The sequence below is a fragment of the Peromyscus maniculatus genome, chromosome 11, assembly GCF_049852395.1.
Source record: "Peromyscus maniculatus bairdii isolate BWxNUB_F1_BW_parent chromosome 11, HU_Pman_BW_mat_3.1, whole genome shotgun sequence".
Classification (NCBI taxonomy): Eukaryota; Metazoa; Chordata; class Mammalia; order Rodentia; family Cricetidae; genus Peromyscus; species Peromyscus maniculatus.
Window position 1 is genome coordinate 69,298,130 of NC_134862.1, and position 17,316 is coordinate 69,315,445.

Below are 17,316 nucleotides of genomic sequence, written 5' to 3' on the forward strand. Positions count from 1 at the left end.
CGTGAATGAGATCAGTGCCCCAGGAGCTCCTGGAGAACTGAATTCATCCCTTTTGCATCCTCTGACAAAGCCCTTATTAACCAACCACCAAATAGATTGGCCCTTTGATCTGGACTTGCTAGTCTCCAGAATGGTGAGAAATGTTTCTATTATTTCCATAAATTACATAGCAGAAATGGACCAAGGTGAGTTGGGCTTTGTTTTTCAACTATTTTCAATGGTTCTAAGGTCAACATTGTCCATTTCTGCTATAATATAATCTACCATAATAAAATTAGTCCCTGTTAATATTTGTTCCCAACTCTTTGTATACATCATTCTAATTTTGTTTTTCTGTCCCATAATTCCTAGAATTTTTCAAGTTAAGGTAGACTCCAGCCAGGTAGTGGTGGCACACACCTTTAATCCCAGCACTCAGGAGGCAGAGACAGGCAGATCTATGTGAGTTCAAGGCTAGCCAGGACTGCACAGAGAAACCCTGTCTCAAAAAAACAAAAACAAAAACAAAAACAAAAACACCAGACATCTAATTATGACAGGTATTAGCAATATGAGCTTAACCTTTTCATTCTTTTCCCATCTAGGCATCTGTTTTTCATAATCTAAACATGAAATTTAATGTTCTTATATAAAATGCAGTGGAGTTTACCCTAAGGGTGGTATAGTTTTTATTAGTCCTTTCTAGAATAGAGTAAGCATATTTTCATTGTACTTCCAAGTAGCATGAACAGCATACATAATGGTTTGAGCTATTCATACATCTTATCTTCTCATCCAGATCCACTGATCCTCTTCTCAACTCTGTCACTTTCCTCACTCCTAGTTTTTATCTCTGAACAATTTATTCATAATTATTGGAATGTCAGTATGTCATCAGTTTTTGGTTGTGTGTGTTTTCCCATGTATTTCCCTTTTATACTTTTTTTTTTTTCCAAGACAATGTTTCTCTGTGTAGCTTTTGGAGCCTGTCCAGGAACTCACTTTGTAGACCAGGCTGACCTCGAACTCACAAGAGATTCACCTGTCTCTGCCTCCCGAGTGCTGGGATTAAAGGCGTGTGCCACCACAGCCCAGCCTCCTTTTATACTTTTAAATCATGACTTTTCCTTCACTTAGATCATAATGGAATTCCTCTCTTCTGGTACTTGCATACTTCATTTTTTACATTTACATTTTTGATGACATAAATGTGGACAGTATGGCTGTTTTAAGTTCTATCAATATCAACTCATCTTCCCCTACCAAAATACCACTCTTAGTGTATTCTAAATCTTATAATATGCAAACTAGTTTGTTTCACAGGTTTGTTTATTTCATGTTTCAATACCACAGTTCTGGAGGCATTATAGTCCCAACCACCCTTTCTGTATGTTAATTTTAAGTTCTTGCCTTTTACCTAATTCTTAATTGTAGTTGTAGTGGTTCTGGAACTCTAGAAGCTTTTTCTTCCAGGCATCTAATTGCTTTCTTTCTGGTGGTGAGCTTATTAGCCTTCAACAGCTGAGCCATCGATCCAGCTCTTCTTGCTTTCTACATGTTACTGCAGTAAATGCAGGGACAGCCTAATTTTTCAAATACACTATAAAAGATAGCAAAACTGATCTTTTACGTAAAACTTGAACTTTATTGAACAAAGGAATAGATGAATTTTCAAACTGTTGCATCATGGTTTTATTTTTATAAGCCAGCTGCTCCACGGCAGTACTTACAACGTAAGATGTTTGTCTGTTTTTGTCATTTGTATTTTGTTTAAATTTTATATTCATAAGTGTACTTAAACCAATTAGTATACATGGTAGCGCATGGCACTCATTGTTTAAGCTGGTAATAACGGGTAACAGGTATATTGTAACTTGCAAGTTTGTGTACAAATTTGAATCTTATGCAAAAGTTTGGTTTTATTTTTACAGTAGTGGGAGATGATGTAAGTTATAGGCCAATATTTTGGTTTTTACCTCTCAGCCAGAACAAAAGTAACATTTTCATTATGTAAATTTCTTTTTTACATTTCAGTAAATGTAAAACCTTTTCTTAAACAAAATGACAATGATGCTAATGAAGGAAATGTTTAATAAGCATATTTACTTAAATCAAATCCTCCAGTAAGAAATGGAGAATTTGCTGTCTTTACTTAGAAGGCTGTGTAAATAGTTATCTGTCATTTTATGTGCAATTCAACAATATTCCCTTACTGGGAACATGAGCGTTCCACATCACAGTTCCCAAGGGACTTAAAAGTCTCAAAATTCCGTGTCTTCTCTGGCTTGCTTCTCTCTAGATTCCACCCACGCTTTATTAATGGTTCGCTTCATGTCATCATCTCCATCTTCATAAATTTTCTTTAGAACATTCATTAATCCCTCACTGGGATCTGTTTCAGCGTCGTAGGAAGGCTTTCTATGAAAAAGAAAACAATGTACAATGAAAAATTGCAGCATGGAAAGACATTCTTAGATTGTAACTGATAGGAAGGAGAAGAGCAGAGAGAAAGGTTGCTAGAGTGTACACCAGAATATCTTGTCTAGGTTCATCCTGGTAAAACTTCATACCACATGTGCATGGTACACAAAGGAGAGAAAACAACGTGGCAAGGACTGACAATGAGGCAGTGAGATTTCAAGAGGAAATACATAAATGTGAATACCTTTTCCAGCTTGTTGATTTTTACAAGCATGTTTTTTCACATTAAAAAAACTAATGAGAGCCAGGCGGTGGTGGCCCACGCCTTTAATCCTAGCACTTGGGAGGCAGAGCCAGACAGATCTCTGAGTACGAGGCCAGCCTGGTCTACAAAGTTCCAGTACAAACCGGCCTGTTACCCAGAGAAACCTTGTCTCAAAAAACAAAACAAAGCAAACACACAAAAAAACAAAAACTATTGAGGAAAACACCACAAACATGCATCATGGTATGGATACATGAGATCCATGGAACTTGGCCTAGTGTTGAGGTTACAAGTCTATATGGTAAGCAATTCTAATTCAATGAATGTCCAAACAGCCAATTAGCTTTCCATTTACTTTTTGAACTAGGTCTCATTATTTAAGCTCAGGCTTAAATCAACTCCCCAAGTAGTCAAATATTACTAACTAGAGCCTACCACTTCTCTACTGCATTCTGGCTACCAGGTGAGGAACGACAAAAACTACCAAGTATAGGAGCACACTTTAAACCCATCCACAGTGCAAGTCATCTGGGAAGGTTTTTCAAGTCATTTAGGAGGATAAAAATAAAACCGGATGTGGTAGTAAATGCATATAATCTCATCACTTGAGACACAAAAGAATTCTGAGCTACATAGCAGGACTTTTAAAAAAAGAGAGAAAAGGTATCCTTGTCACATAAAATCAATGATAGTGAAACCAACTACACCTCACATCTCAGGAATCACATGATTCGGGTGGCTGAACTCTGCAAATTCTTAGAGCAAAATTATCTGACATCAGGCCACAGTACCTACAGACACACCAATATGCCCAGGAATAACATAATGCTAAAGAACAAGCTATACAATGATTGTCTTGAACTGGCCCTTGCCCTCCTCAATAGGCTCTGACAGGCTGGGTGTAGTAGCGCACACCTTTAATCCCAGCACTCAGGAGGCACAAGCAGGTGGATCTCTGTTAGTTCAAGGCCAGCCTGACAAGTTCTAGGACAGCCAAACTACATACCAGAGAGAACCTGTCTCAAAAAAGAAAAATTCTGATAGGTGAAAGCAGATGTAAGTCAAACAGGTTGTCCAGAAACATCAGGAGATAATGCTTGTACAACTATTATCCATAAAATGAAACCAGAACCCCAGATAAAAGTTAGTAAAATTATTCAAGTAAACTTACTCTTTCTCTTTGCATTCTTTTTCCACCTGAGTTAAGTAGTCCCATCGTGTGTTTTCTGCTTTCTTTCTACATAAGATGATTACTGTATCAGTCTTGACCTGGAAGAAAAGGAGTGGGAACTTGTAACAGAAATAAGCATAACTATTCAGAAAACAGTAATTTACCCATTCAAGTGCCCAGTACATTGATACTCATTCTTGGTGCTAGTAATACTTTTATAGGCCAGAATACAAACAAGTGAAACCTGAATACCTTCAATGCCAATGCCGTTAAGACCTGAAGATAGGGTTGGGGATATGGTTCAGCTGGTAGAGACTTGCTCAGAATTCATGAAGCCCAGAGTCTGATTCCTACTATATCACATAAAACGGCATTGTGGCACACACCTGTAACCCTAGCACTTTGGAGATAGAGGTAGGATTATCAGTTCAAGGTCATCTTTAGCTACTTAGTGGAATGGAGTACTGTCTGGGCTACCTGAGACCCTATTTGAAAAGACTCTTGGGCTGAATCTACCTTGGTTCAATGAGTAAAACTCATGTGCACGTACGTACGTGTCCCGATTGATTTTTGTTTGTGTCAACTTGACACAAGCTAGAATATCTTGAAAGAGGAACCTCAATTGAGAAAGTGCCTCCATCAGATTGCCTGTTGGCAAGTCTGTAAGGCATTTTCTTGATTGACAGGAAGTATAAGCCCTAGGCAGATAGTCTTGGGTTTCATAAGAAACAAGGCTAAGCAAGCCCCAAAGCAGCAGCCAGTATGCTTACTCCATGGCCTTTCCTCCATGGCCTCTGCTTCTGTTCCTGCCTTGAGTTCCCTTCATGACTGACTATGATCTAGACATGTTACTTTTGGTCTTGGTGTTTTATCACAGCAACAGAAACTTAACTAGGACAGCATGTCATGCAAACATGAGGACCTGAATTCAGATATCCAGACCCAAGTAAAAAAGCCAGGCATGGTCATACACAACTGTTGTCCAAGCACTCCTATGGCGAGATGGAGACAGGAAATCCAAGAAGCTTGTGGGCCAGGTAGCCTGGTGCATATAGTGGTGAACTAACAAGAGACTGTCCCAAACAAGGTGGAAGGTGAGGACTGACATGAGTGTCTTCTCATCTCCACATGCGCACCATGTTGTGTGTATACAAGCGTACATGCGTGTGCACACACAAAGACTTAAAGAGAATGTTAATGGGAAGAACCTCATTAGAGGGGCTTCTCTGGGACACAATGTGAGCCAAGTAAAACCTAAGAACTGAAAGGAGGACACCACAGACAGCTAGCATAGCAAAAAGAATAGCTCCTCAATGAAACAGTTGTGGTGTGTTCAAAGGACTGGGTGGATCTCGGTGATTTAAGGAAAAATCGAGGTGAAGTGTCTGAAGGGAGAGCAAGGAAGGGAAACAACTTTTAACTCAACAGTGATCAGTGTAATTGATGCCTTGATTATTCCTTTGCTATGAGACTAACAAATGAGATTACCGCAGTGAGAACTGGCTACTTAACACACTGCTTTTATTACTATTTTTAAACAAATATCTAACATGGAAGAATTACATGTCTATACATCTGATATACTAAGCATCACTTTTTTTTTTTTCTTTTCTTTTTGTGGTTTTTTTTGAGACAGGGTTTCTCTGTGTAGTTTTGGTGCCTGTCCTGGATCTCACTCTGTAGACCAGGCTGGTCTCAAACTCATAGAGATCCTTCTGGCTCTGCCTCCCGAGTGCTGGGGATCAAGAGTGTGTGCCACCACCGCCTGGCCTACATCTGATATATTAAGCATCACTTTTTAAACTGGAAAAAAAAAAAAGTGGGGTTGGAGCAACAGGTTTTTTTTTTTTTTTTTAATGAAAACTCCCTTGTTTTTTACAGCTTCAACTAAGCTAAGTACTTAGCGGTCCTTATATGCATCACAAATTTACATATAATACACCTAATGCTATCCTATTTATCAGTGTATCAGTCCTACTTTGTACACATGGGGAAAGTGAGGCAAAGAGCCGCCAGGGGTAACAGCTAAGTGATGAACAAAGCTGGCATTAAAACTCAATTCTTACCCACCTAAAACATTTCTCCTTCATTTTAATGCAATTTTCTTAGAATATATTCTGCAATCAGTTGGCAAGCTTTCTTCGAAGGGCCAAATGGTAAATTATTTATTTTATGTTTCATGGGCTAAATGATCTATTTTGCCACTCTAGTGGAGAAGCAGACACCAAAAGTACTTAAGAATGGTTATTCCAGTAACAGACTACTTACAGATCAGGCAGTGAACTGCACTTACCGATATCAGATACAGCAGAAAATTTTTAGTTCACCTCTACCCTAAATCAACCAGATTCAATTAAATGAAGTTTTTACAATATTTTGACACCCCCCCCCGCAATACTCACTTTTTTTGAGCTGCTTTCCACAGAGATGGGTTTCAAAAGATTGTTCACAATCATGGAGTAATTCTTGCCATTGAGATTTTTTACCAAAAGATCAAATGACCTACAACACAACAGGGAATGCATTATCTCTCTGGTTCTATGACAGGCACTCTATGTTTTGAGAGAGTAAGTCACCAGCTTTAGTTTAGGGCAGTGGTTCTCAATCTTCTTAACACTGTGACCCTTCAACACAGTTCTTCATGCTGTGGTGACCCCCAACCAAAACATAATTTTCACTGCCACATTACTGTAATTTTGCTGTTAAGAATCACAATGAAAATATATGCTATGTGGGATATCTGATATGTGGGATATCTGATATGCAACTCCTGTGAGAGGGTCATTTGACCTTCCAAAGAGGTCATAACCCACGGAATGATAACTCCTAGATTGGTATGTAGACTTGATTGTTCCACTTCTTTCATGTAAGGTTATAGTTAATGCTAAATTTCAGCAGCATTTTGGAAGCCATCCAGAAGACGAGATTCCCATGGTAAGGCAATGTTTGTTGTACTTTCCAGTAACAAGAACTTACCTCTCTGTGAAGTGTACCTGCACATTCTCAGTGGGAACCTGATGAACTCCAGTTAAGGTAATGTAGATTTTCACAAACTTATCTGACTGATCCCATCCTAGCAAAACAAAAAAGATGGACAGGCATATCAGAAACTATTTATGCTTATCATAAAACTCAGTTACAGGAGCTGAAAGATGGCTCAGCAGTTAAAAGCACTGGCTGTTCTCCCCAGAGACCCAGACAGAGTTCAGAGCCTAGCACCAACGTGGCAGTCACAGCATCTGCAACTCTAGTCCCAGGGCATCAGACATCCTCTTCTCGACTCTGAGGCATGCAGGTAATGCTCAGACATACATGTAAACAAAACACCCATACACATAAATAAAACACAGTAACAGAGACATGAAAAAATTAAAAGCTAAAAATTCTCAAGACCGGGGGGGGGGGGGGGGGGGGGGGGGGAGGGGAGAGATAGAGAGATGGCAACTATCTGTAACTCCAGTTCCAGGAGATCTGACACCCTCACAGATGTATATACAGGCCAAACACCAATGCACATAAAAATAAAAAGGAATCATTTAAAAAGCCTCTCAATATGGAGAAGCTATGTCTCAAAACAGTACCCTGAAAACAGTACTATTCCTAAAGACAGGCCTCCAACAAGAGGGAGAATCAAGAGTAAAATTCAGTTTCTAAATGCAAAGCCCACAATCTTTTTATTTATTAGAGTAAAACTAGGATCATTTAATGCATTTCATCTTTCTTTTAAAAAAAGTTATCTTCCCCACCATCGCCCAAACCCTTCTTCGCCTTGTGAACACCAGACAAGCCCTCTACAAGTTTCATCCCAGCACGAATTTTTCTTTTCTATTTTAAGAAAGGCCTAAACTGCCAAAGCTGGCCTCAAACTTGCAATCATCCTACCATAACCTCCCAAGCAGCAAAGATTATAGGCATGTGCCACTATGTCCAGCAAATACAGGAAGATTAGCTTACTTACTTATTTTGTTAAATAATTTTGTCCTCCATCTAAAACTTCATAGATCTTTCCATGGTGGCACATACTTATAATCCCAGCACTTTGTGAGGTGGAAGCAGGAGAACCAGGAGTTCAAAGTCATCATCAATTAAACAGTGAGTTCAAGGCCAGCCTAGGCCACATATTAAGACCCTGTCTCTGGGAAATTAACAACTCTCCACTAAGCTGAATAAACATCAATACTAATTCAATAACCATTTCGACTATTCTAACAGTCTATAAAAAACTGCAACCCTAGCCATTTCAAGACATAGAATGTAAGTTTAAGATTCCATTTCCTAGCTGGGCAGTGGTGGCGCACGCCTTTAATCCCAGCACTCGGGAGGCAAAGCCAGGCAGATGTCTGTGAGTTCAAGGTCAACCTGGTCTACAGAGAGATCCAGGATAGGTACCAAAACTACACAGAGAAACCCTGTCTTGAAAAACCAAAAAGATTCCATTTCCTAAGCAAAGCATCCTGATGCACAGCTAGGCTCTCAGCGACTTGGAAGGCATAAGTGGAAGGATCTCTTGAAAACAGTCTAGACAACATATCAAGATGCCTGGCCTCAAAATACAACAGAATGAGCCTGGGGGCACACAACTGTGACACTACCACTCAGGAGGGAAGGCAGGAGGATCTCCACAGTTCAAGGCCACCCAGTAAGTATAGCATCTAATGCCATTTTGGTATATACTGTTATACTACATAATAGTATCTAACCCACACCAAATGTCAACATTTAAAAAAAGAGCACAAACTTCACACAAAAAATGTATATGTAACATGAATATTTTATGGAGTAGTTATTTCTGCTTGGCAGAACACTAGATATAGAGGAACGGGCCATACCATAATTACTGATTTTCACAGTGTATCCTGTTGTAAGAGGAGCAACCACAGCAGCTGGCTTTTCATTGTCAAGTTCTGGTTTCTTCTGTGATTTCTGCTGCATCTTGTTCTTCATTTCTGTCTCAATCTTGGATTTTTCACTTGTAAGAGTATCACGCACTCTCTTCCTAGTGGTCTTGTCCAGCAACACTTTGACCTCTTCTAGGTCTTTCTGCAACTGTGTTATGGTAGAAGGACATTAGGATAAATAAGGCTTCACCCAATTCAACTTACTGAAGAACTAAAAATTAAGTTCATTTCATTTTTTTAAGAGTTGCAAATTTATTTCTTCTTGTTCACTGAATTGTAAATAACTCACACTTCCTTTTTTTTTTTTTTTTTTAAAGAAAATAATCTTAAATCAATAGTAACTGTTTATTTTCTAGCATGGTAGGCTGTTACCTGCCAGTTGTAGAAAAGTACAAAAATAGGACTGTTCATAGATGACCTTCTAACACCAAGTCCATCTTGTATCCATCTTTTGGTTATAATCTGAAACCAAGAAAGGAAACCCTGGATATCTAACCCCTGTGACTCGTGGAAATTGGTAAATGTGCTGTTTTCTTGTCATGCCAATACATCAGATAAGTCGTCTAGTTTCTAGAAAGACATTTATGATGCTGTGGAACTTCATTAAAGACAATGCTAGAAAATCAATGGGCAGGGGCTGGAGAGATGGCTCAGTAGTTAAGAACCCATGCTGTTCTTCCAAGAATAGCTGTTTAGTTCCCAGCTCCCACATTAGCAGCTCACAAATCTTTGTAATTCCACCTCCAGGGTATCTGATGCCCTCCATGGGCACCTGCATCCACGTGGTATATACAGGCAGATAGACACAAAAATCAATAGGCTTAAATATTTTGCCCAATCACCCTCTGACATAACTGTGAGTAAATGCTTAGGATTTTCTGCCTTGGTACTAGGTACTTAGTACCTTCATACTAGGTAACCTGACCATAAAAACGACCTTACTTTGTACCTTCATAGTAAGTAAAAGGCTTAATGTTAAGTCTTTAAATGACCTATTTACAATTTAGAGTCCATAACAGAAAACCACATTCAAATCTCGCCAGCATGACAATCTAAACATGAGCGGAATAAGGACAACAAGAGGCATGCTAAGGTGAACAAGGGAAGCCCATGATGCCCCAACCCTATACAAAGAAATACAGGCAATCAAGAAAGGCTAAGGCATGAGAAATAATCTTCCCCAAGGAAGAAGACAGATATGAGCAGGCATGTAACAATTTATGAAAGAGAGGCCATGAAACTGAAGAGAGAGCAAATGGGAGGCTTGGAGGGAGGAAGGGGAAAGATGCAATGTGTTATATTCTCAGGAAATAAAAAGAATTTTAAAAATCTTTTAAATGGCCTTTATGATCTCATTGGCTGTACTTACTTCTAACAGTTTATAAAAAGCACAGCAGTGATGCTCCTGTCCACAATCTCAAGAAATATTGATTCTAAGATCCAAAACTGCACACTCATCTCTTCAATTTAGAATCAAGGTATTTCATTCAAAGTAATCTTTCAGTGGTTTCAAAATTCATGTAGATTCTAGTATCAACATAATAAAAACACTAAAAGTAATGCAAGTACTTAGTCCCAGAATAGGGATTTACTTAACAAAAGAAGAAAGGAAATCTATCAAACCTAAGAGGTTTTGCTTTAGACTGGAATGGGAACCCCCTTTTTTTTTTAAAAAAAGATTTATTTATTTATTATGTATACAGTGCTCTGTCTGCATGTATGCCTGCAAGCCAGAAGAGGGCGCCAGATCTCATTACGGATGGTTGTGAGCCACCATGTGGGTGCTGCAAATTGAACTCACGACCTCTGGAAGAATAGCCAATAATACTCCTAACTGCTGAGCCATCTCTCCATCCCTGGAAATCTTTTTCTAGCACACTCATGGCAGAATTCCCAGGCCCTCTTTATGGCTAGTTTTAGCTCTAAAGTACTCTTTAGAGTAAGGTGTCAACTGAAGTGACTTAAGAAGAATCATTGCTTGGCTTTGTATTTGCAGCCCTGAAACCAACAATAGTGCAGGTTCTGCATCCAAACTTTAAGGTGACCGAAATAGATAAAGCAGTCTCCTTATTCACTTTGTCTCCCAATTTTTCTTGGCATGCATGTTTTCTGTATGTAAACTTGGATCATCTTCCTTTGAATCTACCTCCTAGTTGTTCACTAGGAGCCTTAAAACCAATGTGCTTGGCCTGGCCTGGTGGCACATGCCTAAAGTCTTACCACTCTGGAGGCAGAGGTAGGTGGATCTCTGAGTCTGATTACCATATCAAGTTCCAAGCCAGGACTATTTAGTGTGACCTACTCCTGCAAACAAAAACTGCTCAAAATGGGAAAAGAACTCAACTTTCCCCCTAAAGACATGGAACTGGATACCAGGTACATGTACGTACACACACGTACATGTGTGTGTACACACACACACACAGATGTACCACATCTAGGGAGACACAACAAATTCATAAGGTGGTACCACACTCACTACTGAACTACCTGTATGCACAACTGTTAAGCCACCCGAGGCTCTCCCTGTGAGCACATGGTGCCCGAGGCTACTTATCTGTGGCAAGATACCCGGATTAATACTTTAACATAACTTCATAGTTTTTCTGCCTTTAAAGCCAATGTCTTGCTTTTCAAAGTGAGGGAAAATTTTCCGAAAAGCAAATCTTAACAGACAGCCAACGCTTCTGTAAACACAATATATCAATCACATAAAACCTATATAGGCCAGAAATGGAGCAATTCAATTATCATTCACATTTTGTAGCTGAGTAAAACTTGAGGTTCCAAAAAAGTCAAGTCACCCACGTTCATAGTTTACTGATCTAAAAACAGACACCACGCAATTTCCTACCATTACCTACAACTAAATTTCTAATTTCTTTAAATGCATTTATTACATAAAGATTGGGGAAATAACGCAATGATAGCGCGCTTGCCTAGCATGTGCAAGGCCTGCAGGTCCGCTACTGGCACTGCTAAATAAAGTGAGTCGTAAACACTGCCCTAGGCGTTTAGAAACCACACACAGAATGTATAACCACCCCGTGGAATGAATGCGGTGCCCAAAGTACCCTGGCTAGCCGTGGAGGCACAGAATTCCTTCCAACTGCCCTCCGCCCAGAGCTACCAGCTTTTGCAGTGAGCTTTGATTTAACGAGGCTCCTGTTCCCTAGCCGGTAAAAACCGGGAGCCGAGGGGACCTCAGGCAATCGAGGGGGACCACGACCCGCGCCAGCAGCTGGGCTCCTGACACACCCCCGACCTTCCAACCGCGGCCGGGCGTCCAGGGCCCAGGCAGGTGGCGGCGCGGAGGCCGCGGGCCCGTGACAGTGGTCGAGCTGGGGACACGAGCCCGGGGAAAGGCGCGGCCGCCCGGCGGCGCCAGCCTGTAGGTCGAGGCCGACCCCTACCTCCTCCAAAGTGGAAGCCATGGTGCGGCGGACGGGCCCGAGGCCGGAGCTGCACCGGTGCACCGGAGCCGACAGGAAACGCGGAACACGCCACCCGAGAGCGACGCAGCGCCAGCAGCGAACTACACCGACCCGGCGCGACTCCGCGTCCCGCCCTCCGCACGCGACGACTCTGGAACCTTCGCGAGGCTCCGCCGCCGGCCCTTGAGGCCCCGCCCAGCTCCGCCCCGCCGCGTCCGGGTCCGCCCTCCAGCCGGGTCTCCTAGCAACGCTCAATTCTCGCGAGCGATCGAATGCTCAAGAAGCGCCACGCCTCTTCCTTCCGCCCCAGCAACCTAGACGTCATTCCGCTAAGGCGTAACCTGGGTGCGCAGTCGCAGCTCGGAACCGCGGTCCGAGTCTAGCCGGGGAACTGACGCACAGCGGTTTGGGGGCCCAGGGGGAAGTGTTTAGGGAAGGGCTGCTTCGGCCGCTAGGACGCGGGGTCGCCCGGCCGCCATCTTGACGTTGGCGATTGTGAGATGTTGGGAGACGAGAACAAAGGCGCGCCCCCAGAGCAGCACGGTTAGGTCCGAAAAGGACGGCTTTGTTTAGGGAGGAAGTTTCCCGAGGAGAACACTGGTTTTTAAGTGGGCATTGGAATTCGGGATTCGTCCTGCGTCTAGCACCCTGGACGTGGCGCCATCTCGCAGGACCTTTGGGTTGCACGGGCCATGTGACAGGCTCCTAGGCGCCATGGTGGGAAGACGGCACCTCTTCTTCGGTGGCTGAATTTTTGATTCTGCCTTTCCTTTATGAGCTATTGAAACAAGATTTCCAGTGCCTTCGCTCTTTACTAACGGTTCAGTTATTGTAGTTTTCAGCAGGGTTTGGATTAAGTGGTCCCAGGTAAGAAATTCTTAGAGCTATATTCTGGTTATAGCAGCCTGGATTAGTAAAGCCCCAGCTTTTACTATCTATTATAAAATTATTTTAATTTCTAACAGCATAGAGACATCTGTAACACAGTTGAAAACAAATAGTACCCCCCAAAATTGGGAGGTCAAGCAATCTGTCAGCTTTATAGACGCCTAGGGGAGTGATTAGAATCAACAAGTCAAAACACTACACTAATGTAATTACATTGCAATATGCGTGAACTCAGGCAAACTTGCACAAAATGACCTAAGTCAGGCAGGAAAGTACATAGTGTTTAGTTATATTTAAAAGCCTCAAACCACCACTCCCATGGCCTGTAGCATTAAAAATGAAAACAAAACAAAAGCCGGGCAGTGGTGGTGCAATCCAGGCAGATCTCTGTGAGTTCGAGGCCAGCTTGGTCTACAGAGCAAGATCCAGGACAGGCACCAAAACTACACAGAGAAACCCTGTCTCGAAAAACAAAAAAGAAAAGAAACAAAAAAATGAAAGCAATCTTTTTGGAGAGAAGACAATAACAAAATAGTACCACCTTCTGAGGTTCGGGTATTTGCAAAAAAAATTTTTTTAATGAAGTAAAAGGAGGACATGACAACTACTAAAGTATGGGGAGATTTTTATTGTAGATACTGTAATGATATGGCAAGGAAGGCCTTGGTGGGTTGGGCCAAGGTGCCTGCAGAGGTGTGGGCACTGGAAGTTACACCGAGGGGGAGAGAGAGAAGGAGAGAAAGGAAAGCGGAGATGCATGCAGCCTCGTGGAGAAGAGGTGTTATGATACTGCACGAGGGAGACCCTGGCTGGCCCGGCCAGGTGTCCCATGCGTGAGGTGGGGCAGATGCGCTGCAGGCACGTGGAGTCAGTCACTCACACCCCAGGCACTGCATCCACCTGGAGAATTTATTTGATCTATAAAGATAGGAAGGAGAGAGGGAGAGGGGTCGAGGGTACACACCTCATGGAAATGGAGAGAGAAAGAGAGAAGGGAGCATTTTCCCCCCTTAAATGAGTTTTTTTAAGTCAGGACACAGAGAGGCCCCAAGGGGCGGTTCAGAATACTAACAGGGGAAGAAGGAGGGGAGAGGAGGGGAGGAGTTTTTTCCTCTTAAAGAGGGCTTTACATCAGGACACAGGGCCGGTTCCCAAGGGGCTGGCCAGAATGCCAGATGAGGAAGAAGGCAGGCAGGAGTTCCTGCTGAACATGGCCAGCAGACTAAACCAGCTAGGGGGTGCCTCCAATCGGCCTAGGCCAAAAGACCTGCATAACACCATGACCATGGCAACTCTTATACAGGAAAACATTTCATTGGGGCTGGCTTACAGTTCAGAGGTTTAGTCCATTATCATCACGGTGGGAAGCATAGTGGCACCCAGGCAGACATGGTGCTAGAGAAGGAGCTGAGAGTTCTACGTCCTGATCCACAGGCAACAGGAGACTGTGAGCTGTGCTGGGCTTAGCTTAAGCACATAAGACTTCAAAGCCCGCCTTCACAGTGACACTTCCTCCAACAAGGCCACATCTACTCCAATAAGGCCATACCTCCTAATAGTGCCATTCCCTATGGGAGCCATTGCTATTCAACCACCACAGCAATCAAATTCTAGTTAAACATAAAATGGCCTCAGCAAGAATACAAGATGGAGGAACCTCTGTACTGTTTTGCCCTGTCACATTACTAGTTGGCTAGTGGAGGTGTATAAGGATCACTTGAACTCCAGTTCTAGGCCAGCCTACACAGAGTAGCAGATTCTATAGGAAGTGAAATGAACTAACAGATGTATGTTTTATTATTATATTTTAATTTTTCAAGTGTCCAGACAGTAAACAGAAATGAGGACTGAAATAGGAACAAATACTCCATTGTACTACATGGTAGTGTCACCTGGTTATCTTATTTGTTTTATTTGCTTAGGATCAAGAGCATATTGAATCTTCTATCTAAGGCCTTACATCATGGTCTGTAGCAAGTTCTGCAAGCTTAATCTTTAAAATGTGTGGAGACTCAAACACTTCTCATACCCTTTACTGTTATCTGCTCTCATCTCGAAGGAATTGATGTACACATTAGAAATTGGCTAAGCAAATCCAAATTCTGTAGGACAGGCAGACAGGAATGGAAGATCACAGGTAGACTATGCTCCAGATTTATCAATAAGCTGGGGGAGTAAACATGAGCTAGAGCTGGGTGTGGTGGTGCACATTTTTAATCCCAGCACCTGGAAGGCACAGATAGGCAGATCTCTGAGTTTGAGGCCAGCCTGGTCTACAGAGCAAGTTCCAGGACAGCTAGGGCTACACAGAGAAACCCTATATCAGACTACCCCCCCATACCCACCCACCCCTCCAAGACCCCCAATACATGACCTGGTTGGGACTCTATTCTTCTGGAAGCAACAGCCTTGACTGTTTTTAAAACAATACAATTATAGAGCTAGGCCCACCTGGATTATTCAAACTCTCTCCTACACAAAGTGAACTATTTAGGGCTTTAATTATGACTTCATGGCAACAGTGTTTGAAAACTAAGGAGTATAGGCAAACCAAGTTCACACATCAGAAACTATACAACCAACTATCCATTTCACCCACCCCAGTCTCATGCCGTCCCCACCTTCACACTCTGCTCTTCTTTTTGCTACTTAAAGTTTATTAGTCTTTTTCCTGCTACAACAGTTTTTCTTGCTTGGGAGCAGTTGTAGATATTTTGCTCATCTCATACAAAGAAGCCACCTTGACTTCCCTACAGCAATGGACTGTAACCTGGAATTACGGGTCAAGTAAACCCTCTTTCTCCCTTTATTTTTAATATACTCACAGCAACAGGAAAGGAAACCAAAAATGTTCTTTTCCAGGAAGTTTGGAATTCAAGTCCTAGATATTGAAGAAAGGTTTTTACATTCTTTGTTTCAGATCCAATTTTAAGGTCTTATTTGAGTTCTCAGAGTTCTCTCATGTTTAAGCAGGGACTAGAATACCTAACTAATAACAGTGCTTGGAAACTAAAGATGCAAAAAAGGGACACATTTCCTATAAACATGTATCTGCATATATGCCATAAATAGTTCTGGTTTTTATTCAGATATACATGACTGTACCTTAGACCTCTTGTTAGAGAAATACCTATTTCTAAATTCTAACATTCTAAAAACTCATGCTCTGGAGACAGTTCTGTTTTCTTAGCACCCTCAACTCCCTAATTATTGCTATATCAATTCTGCAGTCCTATGACATCTTTTCTCTTTGTATTGGCCTATAGATATAGATTTATGTCCATCAGTTTTACCACTTTCTTAACCACTAGGCCAGTTTCTAGACCCTGAATTATTTACTTCATCTACTTAGCAAGATATGAACCATAGTTTCTCCAAACAATACTGGTAATTATTCCCATTCTCTTCTATTTCATTTTCTTTCTTTTTTAAGACTTATTTTTATTTATGTGAGATTAATATGTATTTATTTATGTGCAGTACCACCTGCACGTATGTATGTGTGCTATATGAGGGTAGTGCCTGTGGAGGCCAGAAGAGGACATCAGATGTCCTAGAACTGGAGTTACAGATGGTTGGGAGCCACTTAGATGGGTGCTGGGAAACAAATCATGATTCTCTGCAAGAGCAGTAATACAACCACTGGGCCATTTCTTAAGCCCTTACTTCTTTTAGCAGCCATTTTAGTCTCACATTGTAAGGGAATAAACAAAACAAACTCAATTTGGCTTCTTTAGTTGTAGACAAAAGTCCCTATGTACACCATATAGGAGCAAAACTCTGTAGGATGGTGACTACATGCCAAGTCCAAATCAGCACTAGTCATAGGGCGTGAGAACTTAGTGGTTGTGCACTTAGAAGCTAGAAAACATGTTTTTGGAGAAAAAAGCATTAGATAATTAATCATCACTTGGAAAGCCAAGCAAAAGTGATTTTTGGAGCCAGTTGCTTGGGTTTTAGTGCCTCTTCAGGCAGGTCTGTTTAGCCATAGGGAGCCTTGCTACAGATATGCCAATTTCATTTGAATTCATTGCCTCTAAAGGTTATTAAACTAGCTCAAGATGATCTCCTTTACTTGTATTCAAGGAACTTCTTGTCCTCATAGGCCATTGGCACTGGTACTATATTGACTATCATTCAGCTGTGTTCATCCTGGAGCAAACTTCCACGTATGTTTTCTTTCTAAGTTGACTAACATCAATAAGTGTTATATAAACACTGTGGTCAAATAAAGTCAACTGGAAAAAATTCAGACACATG

The 17,316-nt window shown here is 41.6% G+C and overlaps 1 protein-coding gene across 3 annotated transcripts; it reads right to left on the reverse strand.

Annotated features, from left to right (window-relative positions):
• Nucleotides 1-1,603: 1,603 nt before the first annotated feature.
• Nucleotides 1,604-12,386, reverse strand: Cacybp (calcyclin binding protein). Of its 3 annotated transcripts, none has more exons than XM_076547810.1 (6): nt 12,148-12,386; nt 8,666-8,882; nt 6,813-6,909; nt 6,239-6,338; nt 3,837-3,934; nt 1,604-2,397 (listed from the first exon to the last, which is right to left on the reverse strand). In XM_076547810.1, exons 1-6 carry the CDS (start codon nt 12,166-12,168, stop codon nt 2,241-2,243), a joined length of 690 nt encoding a protein of 229 aa, XP_076403925.1. In that variant the 5' UTR covers nt 12,169-12,386; the 3' UTR covers nt 1,604-2,240. The 3 variants fall into 3 exon arrangements, with proteins under 3 accessions (XP_076403925.1, XP_076403924.1, XP_076403923.1); XM_076547809.1 differs by lacking the exon at nt 12,148-12,386 and adding an exon at nt 11,809-11,845; XM_076547808.1 differs by lacking the exon at nt 12,148-12,386 and adding an exon at nt 9,107-9,191.
• Between the last annotated feature and the right edge of the window lie 4,930 nt (nt 12,387-17,316).

Coding starts and splice junctions, on each gene's coding strand:
- Cacybp (XM_076547808.1), bottom strand. CDS start 9,145: ATGAACAGTCCTATTTTTGTACTTTTCTACAACTGGCAG. Junction 3,935..6,238: donor TGGAAAGCAGCTCAAAAAAA/GTGAGTATTGCG, acceptor CTTTTCTTCCAG/GTCAAGACTGATACAGTAAT. Junction 2,398..3,836: donor AAAGAATGCAAAGAGAAAGA/GTAAGTTTACTT, acceptor TCTTTTTCATAG/AAAGCCTTCCTACGACGCTG.